Source organism: Rhamphochromis longiceps, linkage group LG10 (assembly GCF_057381845.1).
Source record: "Rhamphochromis longiceps isolate RC_006_pf linkage group LG10, R_longiceps_female_GT1.1, whole genome shotgun sequence".
NCBI classification, from domain to species: domain Eukaryota; kingdom Metazoa; phylum Chordata; class Actinopteri; order Cichliformes; family Cichlidae; genus Rhamphochromis; species Rhamphochromis longiceps.
This window is the reverse complement of record NC_140566.1, coordinates 35,138,185-35,163,694: the sequence shown is the minus strand read 5'-3', so window position 1 is coordinate 35,163,694 and position 25,510 is coordinate 35,138,185. Positions and strand designations below refer to the sequence as shown.

At 48.4% G+C, this 25,510-nt stretch overlaps 1 protein-coding gene across 3 annotated transcripts; it reads left to right on the top strand.

Moving 5' to 3' along the window:
- The first annotated feature begins 1,883 nt into the window (after positions 1-1,883).
- On the top strand, positions 1,884-24,899 carry nup98 (nucleoporin 98 and 96 precursor). Of its 3 annotated transcripts, none has more exons than XM_085421439.1 (35): positions 1,884-2,043; positions 5,295-5,403; positions 5,796-5,891; positions 6,197-6,382; positions 6,594-6,736; positions 6,838-6,945; positions 7,033-7,213; positions 7,300-7,466; positions 9,149-9,286; positions 10,227-10,359; positions 10,445-10,537; positions 10,657-10,794; positions 10,950-11,083; positions 13,889-14,076; positions 14,161-14,277; positions 14,420-14,612; positions 14,962-15,061; positions 15,150-15,263; positions 15,378-15,516; positions 16,359-16,536; positions 16,743-16,898; positions 18,426-18,665; positions 18,977-19,109; positions 19,210-19,457; positions 19,668-19,852; positions 20,109-20,371; positions 20,445-20,714; positions 20,838-20,995; positions 21,336-21,476; positions 21,640-21,776; positions 21,851-22,072; positions 22,351-22,592; positions 22,873-23,027; positions 23,481-23,592; positions 23,797-24,899. In XM_085421439.1, the coding sequence occupies exons 2-35, from the start codon at positions 5,325-5,327 to the stop codon at positions 23,991-23,993; spliced, it is 5,484 nt and encodes a 1,827-aa protein (XP_085277565.1). In that variant the 5' UTR covers positions 1,884-2,043; positions 5,295-5,324; the 3' UTR covers positions 23,994-24,899. The 3 variants fall into 3 exon arrangements, with proteins under 3 accessions (XP_085277565.1, XP_085277563.1, XP_085277562.1); XM_085421437.1 differs by having other exon boundaries at positions 10,224-10,359; positions 10,660-10,794; XM_085421436.1 differs by having other exon boundaries at positions 10,224-10,359.
- The last annotated feature ends 611 nt before the right edge of the window (positions 24,900-25,510 follow it).

Here is a 25,510-nt window from a genome sequence, read left to right as displayed (position 1 = left end):
ATATTCAGCCCTACCTGTGTCTGTCCTTGGTGCTCTGTTCATGTCCCCGTGTTGTGTTGCAAATCAGTCTGTGTGTTTCCCGCTTTACTTCGAAGGCTCATGTTCTGGATTTCCTGTTCTATTCTGAAGGTCTGTTGTCATTGTGTTCAGCTTGTGTCCTCCGGTCCTCATGTGTATTAGGTTCAGCTGTTCTTCCCTCCTGTGTGTGATTACCTGATTACCTTGTGTGTGTATATTTAGTGGGTGTCGGTCTGTGTTCGTTGTCGGCTCGTCTGCATTCTTCTGTGTATCTCTGCGTTCTATGGTGTTCCTGTCTCTGCGTCTCTCTGCCCCGCACCCCTTTTGTCTCAGGTTTGTCACTTAGTTTCTCCCAGTTTAGGTTTCCGTTTGTCATTACTCATGCTTCGTTGCCTGTTTTTTTGCCACTGCCACCTCTGTAAATAAACGTCACTCGAATCATCAGTTTGCTGCATTTTGGGTCCTCCTTTTCCTCCACACCACACGGCTCACTCCGCCAGCCGTGACAAAAAGTGCAAAGTTATGTAGCAGAAATTAGAAAACACTGGAATGCAATAAAATAAAATACTATATACAATAGAATAAAATAGAAATACAAATGCTATATACCACTGAGTAAGAAAATACAAAAGTACAACTTCGTCAGGAGAAGAATTGTACAAGAATTGCACATATAGCAGTCTTATTGGCTTTTAAACCCAAAACACACTCTGCCAAAAATCGGTCCACCCCAAGGATCGGGTCCCCTGACACAAACAAATCATATTAATGATCAAGGAGCTGACCTCACTGCGCATTGTTCATTCAGTGGTGCTGGTTTCACTCATTATGCAAATGTCTTGTTTATAAGGTTGGAAACCTGCAGTCAGCTGAGACTGTAGAAGTCACCTGATGATGATGAAACGTTTCTCCCACTGAAAATGTCTAGATCAGGGGTCCCCAATCCCAGTCCACGGGGGCCGGTGTCCCTGCAGGTTTTAGGTGTGTCCTTGATTCATCACAGCTGATTTAAAAGAATAAATTGCCTTCTCAACGTGTCTTGAAGTTCTCCAGAGGCCTGGTAATGAACTAATCATGTGATTCAGGTGTGTTGACCCAGGGTGAGATCTAAAACCTGCAGGACACCGGCCCTCGCGGACTGGGATTGAGGACCCCTGGTCTAGATGAACCTTTTGGGCTGTCCACGTTTAATGGAGTGACAATAAAGAAAAGTATCTATTTCAAACTTTTTCCTCATGTCTCTCATCCCCAGAGACCGATGTTGTTCTTTTTCAGGTTTCTGCAGGAGGATATTCACTAAACCTGGAGTGTTTTCAACTAAAAGCGATGCTGCTGTTAGTTTCAGAACCTCAGACTGATGGTGAGGGAAACAGAGACCTCCGAAATAAATATAAAAAGTATATATAGCATTAGAATATCGTTGCTGTTCCTTTTTTCGTACATAAACAGGCTTCGCGTTACTGTCTGTTGCTTCACCGCCGACGGCTGCCTTTGAGACCTTCAGACACAAAAGCAGAGTTATTTGTATTGATCTTCTTTAAGTGTATTGATCTTTAATCTTCTCAGCACAGCATGAAAGAGGTGGCAAAATGTTTTCTTGCACGTTTTCAGCCAATGCTGCACCACCGATTTATATGAATATCATATTTAACGCGTTATCGGTGGCTCCTTCATTGCTGAGTTCGTGATCGGACAGACTTCCTGTGTATTGTTGAATAAATATAGACAGGTTGCGATTTCATGTTTTTTTAAATACATATAGATATATTACTATTTAATTATTTTCATGTGTACCAAACGGCGACGTTTGGATTTTGTTTTAGGCGCTATTTGCAGCGTCATCGTGACGTTTGACGTATGAAAGTGCGTGCTGACGCTGCGTGGGGCCGTTTTCCCTCCTCGTTGACAAAGCTGTGCGGTGGATGTTGAGCTAAAGCGCTTCCATCGCTGAACTTTCTGACTCTGTAGCTTGGTCAGTGTGGACGGAAGGCAAACAGAGAGGCGGGTGTCACATTGGTGTTAAAGGTCAGTGTCTTTTAAAACGTTTCTTTTGTCTGTCTTAGTTTTGTTTTGCTATCGTTCACTTAGCCGCAAAGCTAGCTAGCTGCTTAGCATTAGCTTGACGCAGGTAACTCGTAACAGCGATTAAACTGCGCGCCTGTAAACGTCCAGGACAACGGTGAGTTTGTAACGGGGTAATATAAACCTTTACACCGTCCTCTTCACCGGGCGACGCGGCTGTTTGGTAGCTCGGTGTGTGTCGGCTAGATTCGCTGAGCTAACTTGTTGTTAGCGGGAGCGGAAATAATGCTACATGACTTCACCTGCGGTTTGGAGCTGGTTTGGTCTGGCTCGGACTCGCCCGGTTAGGAGCCGGAATAGTACCTACTGTAAACCCGCCCAGTTTTTCCAACATTAACGTTTGTGTTTCGGATGTTTGTGACTAACCGGCGGATCAGCTCGGTTAGCCGCACGTGGAGGCGAATCGAGGTCGGCGAGAAATAAGCGATAGCGTGATAATGTGCTCACAGAAGTCATTAAAACAAGGGTAAGGGTAAACGCGTGCAGTTTCCGTCAGCTGGGGTCATTTTGTACCCGTGAAGCATTTAAAGAATTCCACCTTAAATGCTTCCTGACTGTGGATTCGTGGAGCGAGATGAAGATCAGAGGTTTGACTCATGTGTCTGTTTCCATCCCTGACAAAGAGAATAAATGAAAAACATGATATAAAACAAAACAACAAACCACAGCTGGAATCAACACCTGGCATTTCTTGTGTGTAAGAGGGTCATGAACCACAGTAAAAACAAGGTGCGAATATTGAATGAGTAAAGGTATAAAAGTCAGTGAATGTGTGATTTTCAGTGTCTCTGTAGGAGAAATGCTGTTGCATGTTCGAACATGTAGAAAGAGCTCAGAGTTAATTATCCAACACAAAGATTTGTTTTTCATCTAAAACGCATCAGAGCCGATGTGTCGTGTGTCAAATGTACTCGGAGGAGATCGAGAGCTCCAGAACACTTAACCTGCACTAAAGATGCTTTAGAACAGGAAGTGCAGTGATTTCTAATCAGGAGTGAGAGCAGTCGTTGTCCTTGTGTTCTCATCGTAACACTGTAGTCACAGGCCTAAATCACAGGATTGTGAGTACTGTTGTAATTAAATTCCTTCCCACAAACACTTGCTGAAGGGCTGTAGAGCTTTTGGTCCAAGCCTTGCAGCGGCTGAGTGTAAGTGTTGTTGTAGAGAGTAACACTGCAAATGCTGCGTCCTGCTGTTCTTCTGCCTGTAACAGCTGCTGCCTGTGCAGTTTAACAGCTGGATGGAGCTTCTGGTCTGAACCAGTGAGAGTGTAGTGTCACGGTTGGACACGCTCCTCTGTCGTCACGTCTGGGTTAAAAACAGAGCTCCGCATTTCCTCTGGTTCCGGCTCCTCCCACCATCCAAAGACGTGACACTATGAGTCATGCTCATTGGCTCTTCTAAAGTCCTCTGTGGATGTGAGGCTGAAGCCAAAGTTGTGTTTGTAAATGCGGTTTCTCAGAGCAGAAGCTGATACCGAACATTTAATTTGAGTGACGTCAGAGAAGTTTTCCTCCTGCTGTTCAGAAGGTTTTTCCTCAGCTGGGACACTAAAGTGTCTTTAAGGCATGATCTACGCTCAGTGTGTTACCTGCAGCAGTAAACCACACCCCCAAACAGACATACAAGCTAAACCTGAAAGTAGAGCTGGGCGATAGAACGATAACGATATGTATCGCGATATAACTTTTACTCGATAGAGAAATTAAGCTATCGCGATAGACCTCGCCGCTCTTGTCCTCTTAAGAAAAAAAAAAAAAAGAAAAAAAAAAAGGTCAGCCGATCCAAATTCAGTAGCGCAGAGCTGAACCAATCACAGCCGCAGCGTCACGTCGCGTGACTTGCTAAGTACAGAACAAGTGCCAAGCTGCACGTGTGTTTGTTTGGGAAGCAGCCAGCGGGTAATGGAGGAAATGAGTGTGCCGACTAGAAAAATCAACCGAGCGTGACCGAAGAGAAAACAGATGATGGTTCCAATGCCGGAGAGATTGTCGAACGGAAGAGCCATAGAAGTTCCGTAGTGTGAAGGTATTTCGGCTATTTCAAGTCTGACAAAAACAGAGTAGCGTGCACTGTAAATTGTGCCGAAAGCAAGTCTGGAAATACAATAAACTGGTGCATGCGTCACACTGTGCGCCACGTTATTGTTTCGGTGAAATGAATTTCTACAATACTGTTAATTGTACTCTCTGCAGTGTTTAAATGCTTACATATACACACAGTTACTGTCCCTCCACACATACGACTCGGTTCTGCTTCTGTGCCCCAGCTTTGTTTACTTTTTCCCACCGAGGCTTCTAGACTTCTGATTGGCCAACATTTCTGCACGGTTAGGAATCTAGCGCCACCTGCTGCTTTGGCATGTTCATAGCAGCGTTTTCCTTCATTTCTGCCTTTACGTGTGAACGGGATTATTTTTTAAAACGGAAACGGAAAATCTCCGTTTTCAAAAATACCCGTGTACGTGTGGACGTAGCCTCAGTCTCTGACTGGAAGCGCTAATTCGTCATTCGGCTTTTGTCAGACTAAAGTAACTGTTAAAACTGTTTGAAAAGCTCAGCTATACAACAAGGAGAGATTGAGAATTTCCTTTTAGTTCTCAGTTTATTTGATATTGACAAAAGTTAGTCAGTTTTGTCTGTTCTTCTGTAAAACAAACTAAGATTTATTTTTAGAATTAATATTTTGTTTCTAAATAGAATTGACAGTTTAGTCTGTTTCGTTTGTTCTATTTTGAAACTTAAACGCTTTAGCGGCTGCCTTTTGTGTAGTTTGCAATATTTGCCTTTATTTATCTGAAAAAGTCTCGTGTTCCTTAAGTACATCTACCCTGTTGAACTTATTATGGGAAATAAATATTTAAAAACAAGCTGCTGATTATTTCACATTTTACTTGTGAGCAACGGCACATTTAAATCTTACAAATATAGTTATTTGGCTTATATCGTGATAGATATCGTTATCGCCTGAAATGAAAAAAACATATCGTGATATGAAAAAATCTCATATCGCCCAGCTCTACCTGAAAGATCCAGTGTGGGTTTAAGTGAAGCTGTTGCTCTCCATCAGACACCATCCACAAACACGGCAGCAGAAAACAGAAGCTGCACATCTGCTGCTGCCTCGATCGGTTAGTCGACGGGACTGAAGATAAACGTTTGATCTAAACTGTACGGTGGTGTTTGTGTCCACAGAGACTTATGCTGTCCTGCTAGCAGGGCAAGATGTTCAACAAATCATTTGGGACTCCCTTCGGTGGCGGGGCGGGAGGATTTGGCACCTCGTCCACCTTCGGTCAGCAAAGTAAGTGAATTTCTTTTTGTACAGGAGCGTGAGCTCGATGCCTCGGGCGAGTCAGAAATGCCAAATATCCAAACTAATGTGGAAGAAATGATGAGAGCAGCACATCATTAGGATTTACACACACACACACACACACACACACACACACACACACAGACAGTTTTATTACGCTTCAGTTTGAATTCCTGAAGCGTAATAGAGATTCAAATTGACAAAAACAAAAGTGAAACGTCAGGAGACAGTCGATGTTTTCACTATTAGCAGACTGATCATTGCAACACGAGGGCCCGCAATAACGCAGAGACTAAATATCTCACAGATAGAAAAACGTAGTTCCCTCTGATAGAGGTGGACATGAATCATCGTGTCTTCATCTGGTCTCTTTTCTCCAGACACGGGCTTTGGGGCGGCGGGAGGCTTCGGCACGTCTGCGTTCGGGGCGACGACAAACACTGGAGGACTGTTTGGATCCACGCAGAATAAACCAGGTTTGTGTTTCATTCAGCAACAATGTTTGTGGTGCTTCAGTGTGCAGAGATGAGATTTTCCAACAACATCTGAACGCAGCTCGGCGCTGTCTCCGATGGATTCATGTGGTTTTTCAGTTTTGCTTTGTTGATGCGTGATGGGCTGCAGGACTGCAGAGAAACTGTCGGTTCAAAGCTTCCTTTCTGCTCTCGGCCTGTTCTGTACAAATCCAGTAAAATGATCCTTCAGAGGCGGCTTAGTCATGAGGGGCGTGTCTAAAGAAGGAAAGCTCGTAAGTGCTGACCTGTCCGTGTTGCTCCTTCAGGTGGGCTCTTTGGGTCCAGCACGTTCAGCCAGCCGGCAACTTCCTCCACCAGCACCGGCTTCGGTTTCGGCGCAGCGAGCGGCACCTCCACCAGCCTGTTTGGCAACACTGGCACAGGCACCACCGGCGGACTCTTCTCCCAGCAGAACAATGCTTTCGGTGCCAAGCAAGCCACCTCGTTTGGAAGTGAGAACCCTCCAAACCCTCACTCTCGTTTTCATTAAAAACGATAAATCCCTGCAGCGACGACAACGAGAAAATCAGAAACCTTAAAGAACAAAAAGCATGTTTACAGTTTTATGTAAATATGAGAAAAATGACGTTGTTGTGGATTTGAAGCAGCTGCTCCGACTCTCCATCTGTTCGGCCTGTAATGACGTGAACTCTGTCTCTTCAGGCTTCGGGACGAGCACCAGCAGCAGCGGCGGCCTCTTCGGCTCCACCAACACCACCTCCAACCCGTTCGGCGGGGCTACGTCCCTGTTTGGAGGTTCGGGGTTCTCCGCCACTCAGCAGCCGGGAACGACCGTGAAGTTCAACGTGAGTGACTATTCTTCCCCTTTAATCGTCTTTCTGCTCCTCAGACACTAAACGTCTCACTGTTTTTATGCTCTGTGTTAAATTTGTTTTCCCTTCTTCAGCCTCCGACAGGAAGTGACACAATGGTGAAGGCGGGCGTGACAACGAGCATCAATACGAAGCACCAGTGCATCACTGCCATGAAGGAGTACGAGAACAAGTCTCTGGAGGTCCGTTTTCACTCGGCGGCTCTTAAACGCAGCCACTAAAAACTCAGTTTTGTTGTTTGACGATGTTGTTTCTTCCTCTCCCTGCAGGAGTTGAGGCTGGAGGACTACCAGGCGGGCAGGAAAGGCCCAACCAACCCAATGGCCCCGGGAACCGGCAGTCTTTTCGGCCAGGCCACGGCCACGCCCAGCGCCACCACCGGCCTCTTCGGATCCTCGGCTCCCAACACCAGCTTCTCCTTCGGCCAGAACAAGAGCACCTTCGGAGGGCGTAAGTAGCTGTGATGTAGAGCCCACAAACAATAAGAAGTGTTGATGACAGCAAGTGAAGTGACGTGCGTGTCTCTGTCTGTTCAGCAACTACCGGCAGTTTTGGCGCGACCACAGGCGGCCTGTTCAGTCAGCAGACCCAGCAGCAGGCCGGCAGCCTCTTCAAGCCCTTTGGTGCGACCACCACCGCCCAGAGCACCGGCTTCTCTTTTGGAAACACCAACACGATAGGACAGGCCAACACCAGCAGCATGGTGAGATTAGCTCTGCTTCACTGTTCCTGACACATCAGGTTGAGTTTGATTGCTGCTCATTTTCACACAATTTCACTCCTGCATCCACAAAAAGTAAAGACTTGCAGGTGGAAACCAGCAGACTCGGCTTCACTTTGATTCAGTTTCATTAGGGCAGGGATAGCTCAGTAGGGCAGGGATAGCTCAGTAGGTAGAGTGGTTGCCCCATGATCGGAAGGTCGGGGGTTCGATTCCCCTTAACAGCTACCCTGAGGTACCCCTGAGCAAGGTACCGTCCCTACACACTGCTCCCCGGGCGCCCAATGGCTGCCCACTGCTTCACTGAGTGAATGGGTTAAATGCAGAGAGCAATTTCCCCACGGGGCTCAATAAAGTACAATAATAATAATAATAATAATTAGCAGCCAAATCACACGCTGTCGTCCAGTGATGGGAATAACGGTGTTACAAGTAATGGTGTTACTTTTTTCAGTAACAAGTAATCTAACTACTTACTATTTCTATCGTTACAACGGCGTTACTGTTACTAACAAGAAAATGCAGCGCAGTCGCGTTACTGTTTTTCAAGAAACAGACGGTTGAAGCTGTGTTCAGCTGGTTCAGCATCTTATATCAGCTGTAGGGAAGTAGCTGTGAGTAATCTGGATGCTGCAGCTTTAAGCAGCTGCGCGCTCCTGCGATCACTTTCTGCCCGACGACCACTTTTTGGCACAACACCTGGAGCTCAGGGGGCAAAACAATCACATGCTGTTTGACTGAGGAAGAATAAAGTAGTCGTGGTAAGCCAATCACATGACCACTTCAAGATGACAAAGCAACACGGTGATATATACCACAGTCATGATAAACGTGTTTTTCCTCAATAGTTTCGTCACGTTTCTCTAAGGACAGCGCAGCGAGCACGCGCCGCCTATGAGCAAAATAAACAAAACAAAAACAGCCCGTTGGTGGAAAATGCACCATGTCGACCAATCAAAACATGATATGGCAACATGACATTTTGTGTGGCATCTTGTTGAATGCAGAACAGCTGATTGTTCTGTAAATGGTTTGAAATGGTTAAAAAAAAAAAGGTCAAAGTTAAATGGCTGCAAATAACTTTGTTTGCAAAATGTGTGGATATGATTTTAAAACTGACAATTTATATTTGCATTTTAAGTTATGAAATATGATCAATAAACATGTTTGGTTGTTACAGTAGAAAAATAACTTTTTCTACTTGGATCTTATGTTTGTCTGATGTTAGATCAATTGTGTTAGTACAGTCTGTCAAAATGAAAACATGACTGTAAATTCAGACACGTGAGGTTGTGCTGAAAAGGATGAGACCAAACAAAGTAAACAGTTTTTAAAGGTGAAATGTGGAGGAAACATCAAAACTAGTCAAAAATGGCTGATTATACCCTGGACCCCAGAGGGTTAAACATTTTTTTATTTAATTTAAAGTAACGCAATAGTTACTTTACAACTAATTAATTACTTTTAGAATCTTGTAACTCAGTTACTTTTTTGAAGAAGTAACTAGTAGCTATAATGAATTACTTTTTCAAAGTAACTTGCCCAACACTGCTGTCGTCTCAGTTTGACTTTCAGCTGCCTCTGCGTTGGTGCGGTGCAGCATGTTTTCTCTTGACTCTGAAGCTGTTTGAAGTCACAGTGAGGTTGTTTGGATGTTTCTTCAGGGTTTGTTTGGGAACACGGCGGCGTCTCAGTCGGGCGGCTTGTTCGGCTCAGCGCAGACCAGCACTGCCACTGGTTTCGGGACAGCCACGGGCCTGTTCGGCCAAACCAACACTGGATTTGGGAATGTCGGCACTCAGGTTGGGATCAGAGCAGACCCATTATTGTCCAGTTGTGAAGTGTGTGTGTGTGTGTGTGTGTGTGTGTGTGTGTGTGTGTGTGTGTGCCCCCGGCGTGCAGCAGCTCCTCCCCTCATCAGATGTTTCCTCATCAAACTCTTGTTTGTGATGGCAAACAACTCTGTGTCCATACAGTTTGAAGTGAAGCACAGTCTGATTTCAGTCTGAAGGACACGGCGCTTCGTTCGTGTCCGGCCTGTGTGCGTTTTACGATTGTATGCTCTGCTGTTTGTGAGGACAGTTTGATATAAAGAAGCAACGACTTATTCTTTATTCTATGAAAGCAGGGAAAGGGATGGATGATCAAATGCAGCAGGACGTGTGCTGCAGAGTTTCAACCACATTTACAACTAAAGATAGAAGCTCAATAACATAGATTTTAATGTCTTTACTGGCAGAAGTTAGCAAGTCTTTTAAAAACCAACACGTTTAAGCATCATCCATGAGCAGAGCTACTGTTACTGGTGTGGATTAACAATCTGTGAACTCTGACCTGTTAACGGTAAAATAAATCAGCGATTATGGTGTTTCATAGTGAAGTGACAGGAGGACAAAACTGTAAAAAAAATAACTTATCATTTACTGATCTGTTTAAAGCTGGGTTGCAGCTCAGTGTGAGAGTCTTACCCTGCACCCTCGCTGTTAGCTTCCTCCACACTGTTAGCGCCAAACATCCCAAACCACGAGGTTAAAGCAGAGTTAACGGGTGCGCCTGTTTTCAGGAGGATGCCTTTAATGACTCGAGAACAAATATCCCAGAGCACGCGGGGAAGCGCGTGTATTTCCAGGCAGATGCTTCTTTGAGCACTCGCAGCTCTTTTGTAGTCCTGAGGCTGAGTTTAAGTTTGAGTGATAAGTTTCAGGTCCTTTACGTATCCTGTGACTTTGGCTTCTGCAGCAGAGTTTATTCGGTAACAAGACAGCCGGGTTCGGCACCACCACCACCAGTGCCCCGTCCTTCGGCACCACCACCGGCCTTTTTGGGAACAAGCCCACCCTCACACTGGGAACCGGAACCAACACTTCCACCTTCGGTAAGTCAGCTGAAAATATGTGACGATGTCAAAGTTTCTGCGCCTCCGGCTCTTCAGCTCGTCCTGTTTGATTGTCTGGCTGCAGGTTTCGGTGCAAACCCTGCTGGAGGAGGACTGTTTGGGAACAAGTCCACCACTGGAGCGCTGGGGACCGGACTGGGAACCAGCTTCGGAACAGGTAACAGACCCAGCAATGGTACCCAGTAACTGCCTTGTTGCTTTAACTAGGACACTCACCTCTGCTCAGTCAGCCAGAAAAAAACTAAACAGTCAGTTTGTCCACATCCGTGTGTCCAGCAGTCGGCCCCGGGCAGACACTGTTTGGCAACACTCAGAACAAACTGGGCACCGCGCTGGGAACGATGGGAACGTTCGGAACAACTGGGTTCAACAGTGGAACGAGCACCCTGGGATTCGGAGCGACGCAGCCCGTCGGTGAGCGGCCACATGTTTTAGAGATGAGGACAGATTGATGCTGTTAAAACGTCATCATTTAGTTCGTTCATGTTTGTTTTATGCTGCTGGTAAAGATGTGACTGTTTCACGTCCCCACGGGCACACGTGAAGCGTTAACGTCTTCTCATTTCCAGCCCTCACAGATCCCAATGCAGCGGCTGCCCAGCAGGCCATGCTCCAGCAGCAGCTCAGCGTGCTGGCGTACTCACCATACGGAGACTCGCCGCTCTTCAGAAACCCGCTCTCAGACCCCAAGAAGAAGGAGGAGGTAAGGGTGGCGTAGCCGATGAGCTCCAGCTGCTCATGTACGAAGTTATTTTTAAATTGTATCGAGATCCAAAGATGAGGATTTGCTTCCAGTTTTAACTTCACGGCAAAGAAGCCGCCAAACTCGAGCTTCTGCCCCACAGTAGGCTACGTCCACACTTACCCAGACAAATTTGAAAGCTGTGTTTTCATTTGAAAACGCTCCACACTTTTCAGTCGTCTTCACAGAGTTGTGCGTCCACATCGAAATGGCCAAAAACGCTGACGTTCCAGTGTTGCGCATGCGTGAAACGTAAGAAGATTCGACCTGCCTCATTTCTGTCTGCCGCTTATTTACTTTCTGGCTCTTTGAAAGTTTTTAAATGGACTAAGAATGAGGTGGAGTTGTTGCTGCGAGTAACACAAAAGTGCAAAGTGAGTGAGAATTTAAAGGATTTGAAGAAAAGCTCTCTGAAACACGTGCAGACTGATGTTGATCTTTAACAGGGCCGTCAAAACTGAGAGCAAACAAAACAACTGCTGTGTAATGCCCTCTGCTGTCTTAGTTTGCCACATGACTGCATCATATGACTAAAATGTGTCATTATTTTCGAGAAGGCTCCGGGTTTGCTGTCCACACTGCAATGCAAACACAGCGTTTTCAAATGTATTCGCTTCAGAGAGCATCTTCAAAACGCCTCAGTGTGGACGGGAGGCAAAAACGCAGAGGAAAAAGATGTATCAAACAAAAACATTAGTGGGAGTAGGGCTGCCACCAATCGTTGACTATCAAAATCGTCGACCATTAATTTAATAGTCGACGCGTCGTTTGAAGCTTTGTAAGATCCCAAAAGACGCAGGAATAAGTAGCAGGATTTAAGAGTAATAACGGACTGAAACAGAAGATGGCAGAACAGGCGTTTCCGCCCAGCACGCCGTGTAATAATTACTCACAAAGAAAACGGCGCCGTTACAACTTCTGTCTAAAAATGTAAAGTTTCATGCATCGTTAAAACACTCGACTCCAGCTACACGACGCCCAGCTGGAAACACTTCGGGCAAGTCGAGCTGCCCGAGATTCACAGAATTTACAGAAAATGTTACATTTTTGTGAATTATATCGTTATCGGACGATAGAAGTCTTATATCGGGAAATGAGATTTTGGTCATATCGCACAGCCCTAGTTGATGCCTATTTTAATTAACTCTTCCTGTCTATTAGTGCCTCCCTTCTGTCTGTGCTAGTGTCCGATCTGTACTTAAAATGACTTGTGTTGTTTCTCTGTATTACTGTGAAGCACTTTGGTGAGCCTTCAGGTTTTTACATGTGCTATATAAATAAAACTGTATTGTATACCATATTTTTTGCACTATAAGGTAGGGCTGTGCTGTTCTAACGTTTGAGTCTAAGGTTTATTTTTTAGCACCTGACGGCCCTTTTTTGCTTCTCCTCTGTAAACTCTCTGCATCCTCTTTCACGTGATTCAGTTTATTTTGAAAAGTCTCAACAGGATCTTGAGCTTTATTGTGAAAGGTTTATGTGGAACATAAACAAGCGGACATGCGATGCTGTTACAGTTGTTGTTGCTAACGACAACGCATAAAAACAGGCGCTTGTCCGTCCGTAGTGTGGTTATATTAAATATAAGAGAAAGAGAGAACTTTAAGAAATGAATATAGCCACTACAGTGACATCAGAACCATGAAAAAATATTGCTGTGAACAGTTTATTTTGTGACACCACAAAACAAACGATAGCGTAAAATGAAACGATAGATGTTTTTATATCGTCATCCGATATACATCGTTATATGAACAGCCCTACTATAAGGCGCACTTAAAATCCTTTAATTTTCTCAGAAGTCGACAGTGTGCCTTATGTATGAATTCTGGTTGTGCTTACTGACCTTGAACCGATTTTATGTGGTACATGGTGCACAGCAATCAGTCAAACTGTTTTAGTACAACTTTGCTAAGCTACGAAGCCGCGCCACTTGATGGATTGTCGGAGCATTAGGGCTACCGTAGTCAGGAGCCTCGCTGAGGAATCTGGGTCCTAAACTCCGTTTACTTCTGGTCCCAAAGTCAAACGAACACTGCAGCATCACTAAGAGTTAAAAACTGTCTAAATTCTTTCATCTTTGACAAAATGATCAGCGTTCTGCTCCACCAGGTGTAACATCCAGGCATCCATGAAAACCGAATTTATTACATTTAACAGAGTTAGAAGTTAGCAGGAAGTTAGCTCGCTAGTTTCCACCTAAGCATGATATAGCATGTTCTGACTGAGATTTATGAAAAATTCAAATGTACAGCTCTGCTATCACTTCCAACATAAATGAAGTCAGAAAACTAAACAGCAGTGACGTTTGTAGGGTTACTGAAGTTGGGCTAGCTGGTATATAATGATGTGCTACGTGACTGCTAGCGACACAGCTATGTTAGCATAATATAAATACGCTAACTTTTTTCCACTGGATAAAAGTTAACGTGAGTGTTCTCGGTGGTCAGGGACAAATGTAATCGCATGGCAGGATGCTGTAAAAGGACCAAACTTCAGCCAGGAGAACAACTGAGATAATCCATGATGACACCATCAACTTGTTATTGTGGTATAGTAAAAATCTCTGTTTAGTTTATACCGCCCACCCCTAGTTTCTTTTGCTGCCGTCACGGCGGTTTCACTTCCTCGCTGTCGGTACCTCGTCTAAACAAACCATTGGGAGGCTCCGCCCCTCACAGGTGACGGGAACGTAGAATTTATTACATAAAGTAATACAAAGCTGTGAGGTAAATTGAAATCTGCATCTCTTCTTTGTTCTGACAGCGCCTGAAACCGACCAATCCGACGGCTCAGAAGGCTCTGACCACGCCCACTCACTACAAGCTGACTCCGCGTCCTGCGACCAGGGTGCGGCCCAAAGCGCTGACGTCTTCCGGAGCCTCCAAGTCGCAGCTTTTTGACGGCCTGGATGACGACGAGCCGTCGCTCACCAACGGAGCCTTCGTGCCGAGGTACACCTCCGCTCGCCACGCAGCGGCAAAGTTAAATATGACTGTGCGCATGCCGACAGGTAACGCTGTCCGTTTCCTCCACAGGAAGAGCATCAAGAAGCTCGTGCTGAAGAACCTGAACAACAGTCAGTACAGCAGTCCTCTGAACAAGGAGAGCGACGACCTTGCCTCGCCGTCAGAGTACCCACAGAACGGACACAGGTCTCGCCACGTTCCTATTGGCTGTCACGTCTCTGAGAGTCAAGTGTAACATGACCGTAGAAACTGCAGCGCTGATTTAGGCGTGAGCCACTTTGACGTTTCCTTTCTCTCTCCTCCCCTCGCCATGTTCTCCTATTTGCAGCCACGTGGAGGAGGAAGAGGAGCAGCTGAGGAGGGTGGCGGGCCCCGGCAGGCGGGCCGACGACGACCCGGAGGTCACCCAGTTCTACGTCAACCCCATCGCCAAGCCAATCCCACAGGGCCGCGCCCACGCCAGCCTGCAGGACACCATCAGCGACCTGAACATGCACAAAGGCTCGAGGAACGGCCTCGAGGTCAGAACCAGAACAAACATCACCGCCTCCCCAAGCGTGTCGTCGCTAGCAGAGAACGAGCGCCACAATAACGTAGTTACGATATCGGACGATGAACTAGCAGCTGTGAGATTTAACCATGAACACGAAACTAACCGCCGATTTAAGTTGAGCTGCAGAATCAGCGGCACAAATAAATCAGTGTTCGAGTCCCGAACATCAGCTGAACAAATTAGAAACATTAATCCCGTTTTGCAGCTCCTCGTTTTCTTCACTGCTTCTGAACTTTTACATTTTGCTGCCACCTAGTGGCCCGAGGCGGCACAGCACGCTAGAATCACGGCTAATTTTGAGCTTTTTGTTTTTTCAGCTGAGCAACGATGACGTGTCTGCGTCCTTCGGCGAGGAGTCTCTGCAGGAGGAGCGAGAGGAGGAGCAGCAGCTGTCCCAGCAGTCTCCGCACCCTGCAGGTAACTGAGCGTGCTCGCTGATTTCAGCTTCCGTCCGCATTTCCTTTGCTGGACGGTAAAAGACGCGCGTTTGCTTTCCTGTTTTCAGGCATCGTTCTGAATCGTGTGGGCTATTACACCATCCCCTCCATGGACGAGCTCGCCGACATGGTGGACGAAAACGGGGAGTGCATCGTGGAGAACTTCACCATCGGCAGGAAAGGTACCGCCTGCGCACGTGTGATGTCATACTTCAGTCGCACGCTAACAGGTTTGAGCTGAAGTCGGCTCTGATTGGACAGCTGTCTCACCGCTCTTCACCGATCTGCTTTTCCAGGTTACGGCTCCATCTTCTTCCCCGGCGAGGTGAACGTGTCGGGACTGAACCTCGACGAAATCGTCCACTTCAGACGCAAAGAGGTCATCGTGTACCCGGACGACAAGAGCAAGCCGCCGGAGGGGGAGGGGCTTAACAGGTGAGCGACAGGAGATGACGGGAAACCTTACAAACCAAAACGAACATCTCAAAGGAAAAAAGATTTCAGTTTAAAAACAAGCTAACTTACAGGATTCGTTCACCTCATTTTTCTAAAACTAAGGACGGCGCTCGCTGCTGGCCAGCGAGAAGAAAAATCCACCCTTCCCTATTGGTGGAAGAATTTAGCGTATCGACCAATCACAAAATGATATGGCAACATGTGACATCTGGTTGTTTAGGAAGAGGAGGAAGTTTAGGGGACAGAGTTTTGAGATGTGTTGTTCAGCGTGTGAATGTGTAGTTAGTGTTTTGTTGTGTACTTATTGTTTCGACGTGCACAACAAAGCAGTCGGCAGCACCGCACTCTGAGGCGACTGCTGAATGTCACCGTTCTGCCAAAAAGCCACCGAAGGCAGATTATGATGTAAACACTGCCTCCAGGTGGGAAACAGGAAGTGATGTGCTCTTCTGTCCTGTGACGCTTTCATGGAGTGGCACAAATCACGTGTGTGGCAGAACACGGAGTTGTTCTATAAATAGGTTTAAATGGTTAAAACACTTGAACTGCATTTTTAGATGAATGGATTTATGGAACTTGTTTGCATTTCAAGTCGAAACCATGAAAATGGTTTGTTAAACATGTTTGTGGTTGTTAGAGTAAATATTACTTTTTCCTACTTGGATTTTATGTTAATGTTAAAATGAAAAATGATACCAAAGGAAGCGAACAGTTCAACAGTAGTCGAAAACGTGCGCTCATACCCTCGACCCCACAGGGTTAATCAACCTGTGGCGTTCTGCCTCTGCTTCCTGTCCTGATGTGGATCTGTGTTTTCGCAGGCGCGCGGAAGTGACTCTGGACGGCGTTTGGCCGAACGACAAGACGGCGTGCACCCAGATCAGGAGCCCCGAGCGTCTGAGCGACATGAACTACGAGGGCCGGCTGGAGAAGGCGTCGCGCAAGCAGGGAGCTCGCTTCCTGGAGTACCGCCCTGAGACCGGGTCCTGGGTGTTCGAGGTCAGTTTCAGATTAAAGCACGCTCGCTGCCCGCTGCTGTGGAGCGACACCTGTTGATCTGATGAACGTCAGCACCGTCCTCGTTCGTTGATGTTTGAATGTTTTCAGCAGGTTCAGATCCACAACACTTAGATAAAAATGATGGAGTCACTTCTGTTTGTGTGGTTCTCAGGTGTATTTGACTCCTCCCCCTCTTTATTCCTCAGGTGGCGCACTTCTCCAAGTACGGCCTGCAGGACTCGGACGAAGACGAGGACGTCCCGCCGAAAGCCGAAGCCAAGAAGCTGAAGACGCTCCCTCCCTCCCGGCTGCAGCAGCAACAGCTTCCCCCCTCTCAGCAGCAGGTGGCGCCACAGGCTCAGGTAGAGCAGCCCGCGCCCTCCCACACTCACCCTCCTCCTCCTCACTGATGCCACTGATTAAAGGAGCGCTTCACCCAATGGTGTGCTTGCAGGTCGATTTTAACCAGACGTTTTCTGTCTTTTGTTTTTTCTTTTTAAAGTTTGAAACTTTTTGATTTTGATCATTTTCACTCGGAGCAGCTGTGCAGCGTCAGCGCTCTGCCTGATGTGGAACCAGTTCCACCAGTGGCTCTATAAAGTCACCACTGATTCGTGGATGCAGATTACACATGACCCTGATCTCGCATATTAATCATTTGGGAAATGTTGGACAAAGGCAGAACTGGCTCCACGGCGCCGCTGCGAGCTTGTGACGCTTTAAATCCTTTTACTGTCAGACGTTTATGAGTGAAGGAGTTGTGTGACATAAAGGTCAAAGGTCAGGAACAGAGCGCTCAATAAGGAGCCGACTTTGAGCTGCTGTAATGAAGTCTGAGAATAACGAGACGCATTCAGGAGTTTTACAGGATTAACGAAGGAAGTTCAGCGTTAACGATGACAGAAGGGCGAAGAATGTCGAGACAGAATCCAAAATATTTATATTCAAAGCAAAAAACTCACTTTTTTCTTTTACCAATAAACTGAGAAACAAGAACAGACACATCTCTTCATGTTCGGCGAGCGCTGCGCTAGTCCGAGCGGTTTCCAGAACTAAAGATCGCAGGCGCTCGATTCTCCGAGAGTCAGAAACAGACGACAGGCTTATCACCTGTGAGAGGGTCGCGAGGTGAAAGGTCGGGTCAGCCTTACAACCAGAAGCCGTGAAGTAGAAGAAAAAAAAGGGGCGTTTCAGGGTCAGAGTTCTTCGGAGGATTTAAAGTTGTCAGTTTTCTTTGTGGCAGCGCCCGGGCGTCCAATCGCCTCTCACTCATCTACGCAAACGTTTTGCTGTTTTGTGTTCTTGTGATGTTTAGACGCTGACAGACTGTTTGATCTTTGTAAACAAACTCAGTTTATATCATGAGGGAGATTTTTATAGAAACCTGATTTAAATTGTGACAAAATGTAACATTTCCTCGTTGAAATGAATGAAAACAAATAAAGTTAATGAAGACATTTGAACTTTGGTCTGTAAACTTTGTGTGAAGATGGTCGTTACTCCAGAGAGAAGCTCAGCTCTGATTGGCTGATAAAGAGGAGAACCCGCCTGTTTTATTCCCGCCTGGTTTGACAAAAATGTTTTTTGGGCTGTTTGTCGGTGAGCGCTCGGCTCGATTCAGAGATGGTTTTATTTTTACTCATCTGAACGTCTGAGGTTGGAACACGACCGAACACGGCACAAGAAGAGACGTTCAAACGTTTTGTCCAGGATCCGACATGAAGGTGTGTTAAAGTAACAAAACCACAGGTAACACATAGAGGCGGGGCCATCAGGTGGCACGATCTCTGAACTCCGCCCACATCGTCTATAAAGAGCACGCTCTGTAAACTCTGAATATGAAAACTCTGAGAAACAGCAAAATCACTGCCATGTCTGTTTGCCTTTAGGCCATCGCCATCATGGAGCACCAGGGCGGCGCCATCGAGCTCGACAGCGACATGGCTGACATCACCCAGAGCTTCCCGACAGAGAGCATGCTGGGAGGAGAGGAAGACTGCGACCTGCTGGCGTGCGAGACGGACACGACGATCTCCAAGCTCGGCGGTCTGGCCTCCTCAGAGCTCGACGGCGTATCTGCATCCGGCCACATAGCCTCTACACTGGGGATCAACCCACACACGCTCCAGGTACAGCTATGAGCTCCGCCCACAGGAAGTGCATCACAGGGCCTGTTGTTTTTTTTTTTATTTTAAAGACCAAATGGTGAATAATGTATTATAACATTATCATACATAATGTTATATGAATGCAGTCCATGAATGTGTGACTGGCAGGAAATGGTTTTGGAGTCACGTGGCGATCCGCTCTGACCTCCTTTAGCAAACATGTTTAAACATGTTTCAGAGACGTGAGGATGCATCAGGGGGTTACCGAGGCAACCAGAGCCTTTTACTTCACTCTGCCGTTTGTCTGTTCAGTAAAATTGTCTCGTCTTCAGATCATGAAGGCGTCTCTGTTTGCTGAGGACGACGATGACAGCGACATGTTCCACGATCACGCGGCGATGAAGGTTTCCACGGACGTCTCGTCTCCTCACCTCGTCCTGCCGGCCGCTCAGGGCCGACCCTCTGGTATGAAACGCTCGCTCCCTCACACGATGTTTCTCATCAGTCTGTTAACAGGCTTCAGTAAAAATGGCGGCGACGTAATCAAACTTCTGTCTCTCTGCAGTCGGCGGTCTCCTTCAGGCTCGATTCACCTCGGGCCTCTCTCAGCTGTCAGACTCTCCCCGCCCTCTCCTTCCTCCATCACGGCCGTCTCCAGCCAGCGTTGAAGCCCCCCGCTCTCTGCAGTGGGCGGGGCCTGGCCCGTCCCCCTTCACGCTGCCCTCCCGGACTCCGGAGCCTTCATTTAGGACAGTTGGCGTTCGGCGGCTCGGCGGCCCCGTCCCCCTCAAAGAGTCGATCACTCACGGGAAGGTTGGTGCTCAGGAGGTCGGCGTTTCCTCTGAAAACACCTCGAGTGCTCAAAGTGACGGTCACGTGTCACTGAGTCCTGTTAACGCTTAGAAATCCAGTTTAGAGGTCAGAGGTCAGAGTCTGTAAAGCATCATCTTCATGTGAACGGCAGGTTCTCCGAGAGGAGACAAGTTCTCCCCCTAAGCTCAAAGTCGGGCCGCTGTTTTTCAGGGAGGTTTACTCATGGACACCGGGCTGTTCGCCGTGCGCTCCTTCCGGGTCGGGTGGGGTCCCGGCTGGACGCTCGCACACTGCGGCAGCCGGCTGAGCTCGCCAACGTCCAAGCAGTTCGAGCACCAAGAACTGACGGCAAAGACTGACTTCAGCTTCCTGCCGAAACCTGCCAGGAGCAAACCGTAAGAGCCACGAACACGCCGCACGCCAACACATCAGCCAGGCTGCGTCTATAGTTACCATGACAACATGGCTCCATTATGTGAGGTGAACCGTACAGGCACATTTTCATCTGCCTGTACGGTTCACCTTGATGTAATGTGCCGTCGATCTTAAATGGTTTTACTTCAACGGCGCGCCCCTCCTCCTCGCCGGCGAGGAGGAGCGGCACGCCCTCCACAGATCAGCTCCATTAAACTGCTTGATTTGGTTCTGCAGACTCACAGAAAGCCCCTACAAGGTAGTGGTGGAGCAGGTGGTGGGTCTGGAGCCTCCCAGAGGGAAAACCATTGAAGAAGAGGAAGATGAAGCGAGCCAGGCGGTGCTGCAGCGCCCCCTGGAGATCTGCCTGAAGCACAGCATCGTGGAGGTCCCCGACAGCTCCGCTTGCCCTGCGGTGCGACCACAGCCCGGCGTGGCGGCGCTGCACGAGTATGCCGAGTGGATCGCCGAGCTGAAAGACAGACGAGGCGACACTGAGCGTAAGTGATGACATCACAGCCGAAAGATGACGCGTTGGTGTTGGCGCCGGTTTAAACGCTCTCTCTGCTGCAGCGCTGCTGGGGTACTGGGCCGAGGTCTGGACTCTGTGTGCGGCGCTGTGGGGCCGGCTGGGCCCCTCGGATCAGGAGGCCGAGGTGCTCAGCGAGTACGAGCAGCAGCTGGAGAGGAGGCGGAGCTTCTCGGCCTGGCTGTCCCGCGGTGCCTCCCACAGGGTGGAGGAGGAGGTGGCTTTGGCTGGGAAAGGTCACCATGTCGACGCGGTTTTCAGCTACCTGACGGGAAACCGCATCAGCGAGGCGTGCCGACTCGCCCAGAAGGAAGGTGAGGTTCACTCGCTCAAACAGGAAGTAGCAGCGATGAGTGTTGAATGTGGCGCTCAGTAGACACGGCGACACGTTTTCCCGTCTGTAATGAAACCTCCGACTGAACTGTTTGTCCGTCCAGGAGACCACCGTCTGTCCCTGCTGCTGTCTCAGGCCGTGGGCTCGCAGTACTGCAGGGACCTTCTCGCCCTTCAGCTCGCCGATTGGCACCGCATGCAGACCGACTGCTACCTGCCCGAGGAGCGACTCCGCATCTTCGCTCTGCTCGCCGGGAAACCGGTATGACGCCATGACCAGAGTCTATAAAGCTAATGTCACACATGCAGTATCTTCTTCTGTGGTGTTAGAGGTCGTCAGCTAACGACCTGAATTAGTGCCACCTTCTGCTGGTTTTGGCGCATCACGTCCTACCAGGAAAGAATCAACAGCGTGTAAAACAAGAAATATTTTCACGAGCTTCTCTCGTGGTTATTGTTCAGTGACTTCAGTCGTTGCATCAATGTTAATAATGCTTGTAAATCATAAAGCTGACGTCAGGGTGAAATCAGGGCCTGCAGAGATCTGCACAACCTCCACTCAGTCTTCAGCTGTGGTTGGATGCTGACGGTGTTCTCTGCAGGTGTGGCAGTCCACCGACTCTTTGGTGAACGTGTGCGCCGAGCTGGACTGGAAGCGCTGCGTGGCCGTCCACCTCTGGTTCATGCTGCCCCCGACTGCCTCTGTGGCCGACGCCCTCGCCAGATACGAAGCCGCCTTTCAGGTGAGCCGCCGCTGATTTTCTTTGACTTCATTTCTGACCGTCGAGCGTTCAGGTTACATTTACACTCGTAAAGCTTCGTCTTGTGTTCAGCAGAGGGCGACGGGTGTAGCTAGTGACCTGCTTGTGTTCGTGCTGATCGGTGATCGTTGTTTCTGTCCTGCAGGGCTTGTGTGAGGCGGGGAAGTACGCCTGTGCACCCCTGCCTCCATACCTGGAGGCGGAGCAGCCAGATCTGGAGGAGGCGTCCAAACGGCCTCTGTACGACCTCTGCTTCCACCTGCTCAAACTCTACAGCGACAGGTAACCAGGCTTCAGCCGCTGCTTGGGTAAAACGTGCAGAGCGCTACTTTAACGCTTCTCCTGTCGCCCTGCAGACACTACGGCCTGCAGCAGCTGCTGGAGCCTCTCGCCGTCACCTGGGAGCGCCTGGACTACCGCCTGAGCTGGCACCTGTGGGGCGTCCTGCAGGCGCTGCACTACACCCACCTGAGCGCCCCACGGCAGGGCCTCCTCCACGCCAGCTACGCCGCGCAGCTGGAGAGCGCCGGCCTGTGGCACATGGCCGTCTTCATCCTGCTGCACATCCCCGAGCACGCGTACGTTCACCGCGCCGCCAGCAGCTATGGCGTTTCTACAGCAGCTTGGCTCTGAGCCAAACAGGGCTCAGGTTGCTTTACGACTCGGAGCTTTGAATCCTCGAGTCTCATGGAAACAGCTGACGGCTCTCAGCTGTAGGCGTGTTGGCTCGGTGATCTTCAGTAACAGTCGAGTTGAACGTGATCGTTGCGCTCCGGCCCGCTTTGTTCTGAAGACCGTCCTCACTTTAGATCTCAGCTCGTTGTTTCCTGTCTGATCTTCTTCTCTGCATCTTCAGTCAGAGGGAGCGAGCTGTGAGGGAGATGCTGGCGCTGCACTGCCCCCTGCAGGAGACGGAGGACTCGGTCCGCAGGGAGCGCTTCCTGACCGAGCAGCTGCTGATCCCGGAGCAGTGGATCCACGAGGCCAAGGCCACCCGAGCCCACCGCGATGGCGACAGACACCAGCAGGCCCTGCACCTGTACCGAGCCCGATACTGGAACCAGTGCCACCGCCTGCTGATCCAGCACCTGGCCTCAGGTAGACCCGCCTGTTTGCACACGCGGTCTGAACCACGTCCTGCAGAAGAGTTAAAAACTTCAGGCTCCTCTGATCTGAATAATTAGCATCATTACATGGTTACATTAGAGAGAATTAATGTTCCTGTTGGTTAAAAAACACGATGAGCCAACAAGTGCTGCGTTTTTTTCATTCATCAAAGTCTAAAAAGCTGAGGCGCTCGAGTCCACACATCACGCTATGTTTCATGTGTGAGATCAGTTTGCTGAAACTGAGTTCAGAGTCTCTCTCCCCCTCTCAGACTGCATCATCAACGATAACCACGACTACCTCCTGGAGTTCCTGGAGGGTCTGGCGCTCCCCGAGCACTGCGCCACCATCCAGGACTGGGACACAGCAGGGGGCGTTTACCTCGACTACATCAGAGTCATAAAGACTCTGCAGCACATCCAGCAGGTACCAAACACCTCTGAGTGTTTCTGATGCTCAGCTCGATGAGGGTGACTGTTCTTTCAAAGTAAAAGTACTTCATTATGATACTTATTGAAGTAGAAGCACAAACTTACTGTAAGTGTAAAAGTAGTGATGCAGTAGTTATAGAAACACGTTTTCAGCTCAGGTTTTTCTTTTCCTCACATCTCTGGCGTCTGCGGCGTTCACACGAGGCGATGTGATCGCAGCTCGAGCTCATTTCTGGTCGTCTGCATTAGAGCGATGAACACGAGCAGCATCGAGTCTCTGCTTCACGCGCCACGCCGTGGTTTCATCCAACAGTGTTTGGAGAATAAATCTGAAAGCAGGGCTGTAAAATGCTGTGAAATGTTGTAAAGTGCTGTAAAGTCTTCACGTGTTTTTGTAACTGTTGTCCTCACGCCGAGTTTGATCTCGTGTTTCCGTCCTCGCTGTCAGATGGAAAACGCCGGCTACGAGCTGGAGCGTCTCTACACCGATGTGACGTCTCTCTGCAGCAGGATCGAGCTCCTGCCCTGCCGCACCGCTAAAGACCGCCTCGCCCAATCAGGTAAGAGAACAACTGCATCTTTGTCCTGATTGGCTGATGTCAGACGGAGGGGAGGAGTGTGTGACTGAAACTGTCCAGGCGCGCAGTAGCTGACACACGCACACCTCTCTAACAGAAACGAGCAGTTTAAAGTCTGAACAGCTTCTGCAGCTACATCAGGTGATCTAACAAAGCCCCGCCCCCTGGTCCCCTCCCTTTCTGCAGAAATGGCGAAGCGCGTGGCGAACATCCTGCGTGCGGTGCTGAGCCTGCAGCAGGGCGATACGGCCGACTCCCTCAGCATCCCGCTCGCCCAGCTGGCGCCGCACATCAGCCGCCTGCCGATGCCCGAGGACTACACGCTGGAGGAGCTGCGAGGCCTCACGCAGTCGTACCTGCGACAGCTCATCGTCAGCCAATGAGAGCGCAGAGCGGGACGAGAAGCTTCGGCTGCTCAAACGTCTTGAAACTGACCCCATAAAAGATGAGGCGAGCAGTGTGTGACCTTTAACCTCACGTCTGTCAGTCTTTTAGCTTGTGCTCAGATTTAAAACCAAACAGGAAGTGACACGAGATTTGCAGCGACAGCAGGGAAGCAGTCGGAGAAAAAAGGTTCAAATACTTCCTGAGTGATCATCAGAATTTATTCTTCCTCACTTTATTTTCAATGAAATAAAACGACCTCGAGCTCAAACGTGATGAAGGGCTGCTGCAGGTTTGACCCGCCCACCAAAGGCCGCTCCACCGCTGACGTTCCTCTGCAGGAGCCTCAGGCTGAGGCTGGAGATGATTTTTCCCATCAAACACCTTCAGTTTAATCGTTCGGGGTATTTGTTCTTTTCCATTCTTTCATTAGCTTCTCCTGAAACATCAGGATCATTTGATCCGACTCAAACCTGCTGACTTAAAGCTGACGAGTAAATATTAATAAACAGGAAACTGGGGGAAGAAACGGGACACGAGCAGTTCGGAGTAAACAAAGCTCAATCTTTAACTTCCAGAAACAGCAGTCTCCTCCTCTTTGTGTTGGACTCGACTCGTTTGACCTCTGACCTTCAGAGAGCGGGTCGACGTGGTGTTTCCCCCTCGGTGGGTTTACAAGCGGCTGTCTGTGTGTGATCACAGAGCAGGCGGCGGTGGATGTGTAAAATGTTGACGCTCTATTTTTGTAGGTGTGTTCCTGTGTGGATGTAACTCAGATCGTTAGTGTCGCAGCTTTAAAGTCAAGAGTTTCCTCCCAAAGCGAGCCGCCGGCCCAAGGTTTCACTGTAATTATATAAATATTGTATATTTTTGGAAATCAAACGGGAACATCAGGTCGTTTTTATCCCTCGATTATTATCAGATCGGATGCAAAGTCTTTGGAAGTGAAACTCTGCTTACTCATTTATTTTTCTGTTGTAGATGAACGCCAACGATGTTTTTGGGTTTTTGTTTTTCAAAGTGAAATCGGTTGGACTGTTTGAAACTGTCGTTCACTCAGCGATGCTGCTGTGTGTGTGTGTGTGTGTCTGTCTGCTTGTTTTCCTCATGTTTGATATTTTTAATAAAGTCAAGTAGAAATAAACAGGTTGTTTCACATTATTGTTTTTTGAGCTCGGGATCAACTAAAGCTAGCTGGGAATAAACGTGCTAACAAAGCTAGCTTAAAAACAAACCAGCGGACACACGGGGTGAAGCTGCTTCACCTGCACAGGTCAGAAACAGACATTAAAGCCACAGCAGAACCAGAGTTGTGAGTTTAATGCCCGTCACGAGCGTCCCCGTCACGAGCGTCCATAGCTGGACTGGCCATCGGGCATACTGGGCATTTGCCCGGTGGGCCGCTGGCGATTTTTTGTTTTTATGGGCCAATGGATTTTAGGAAGGGTATATATAATGAAAGGTGTTGGATTGGCCAATTGGTCATGATCGACTCTGGGCTGGACCAATTACAGCC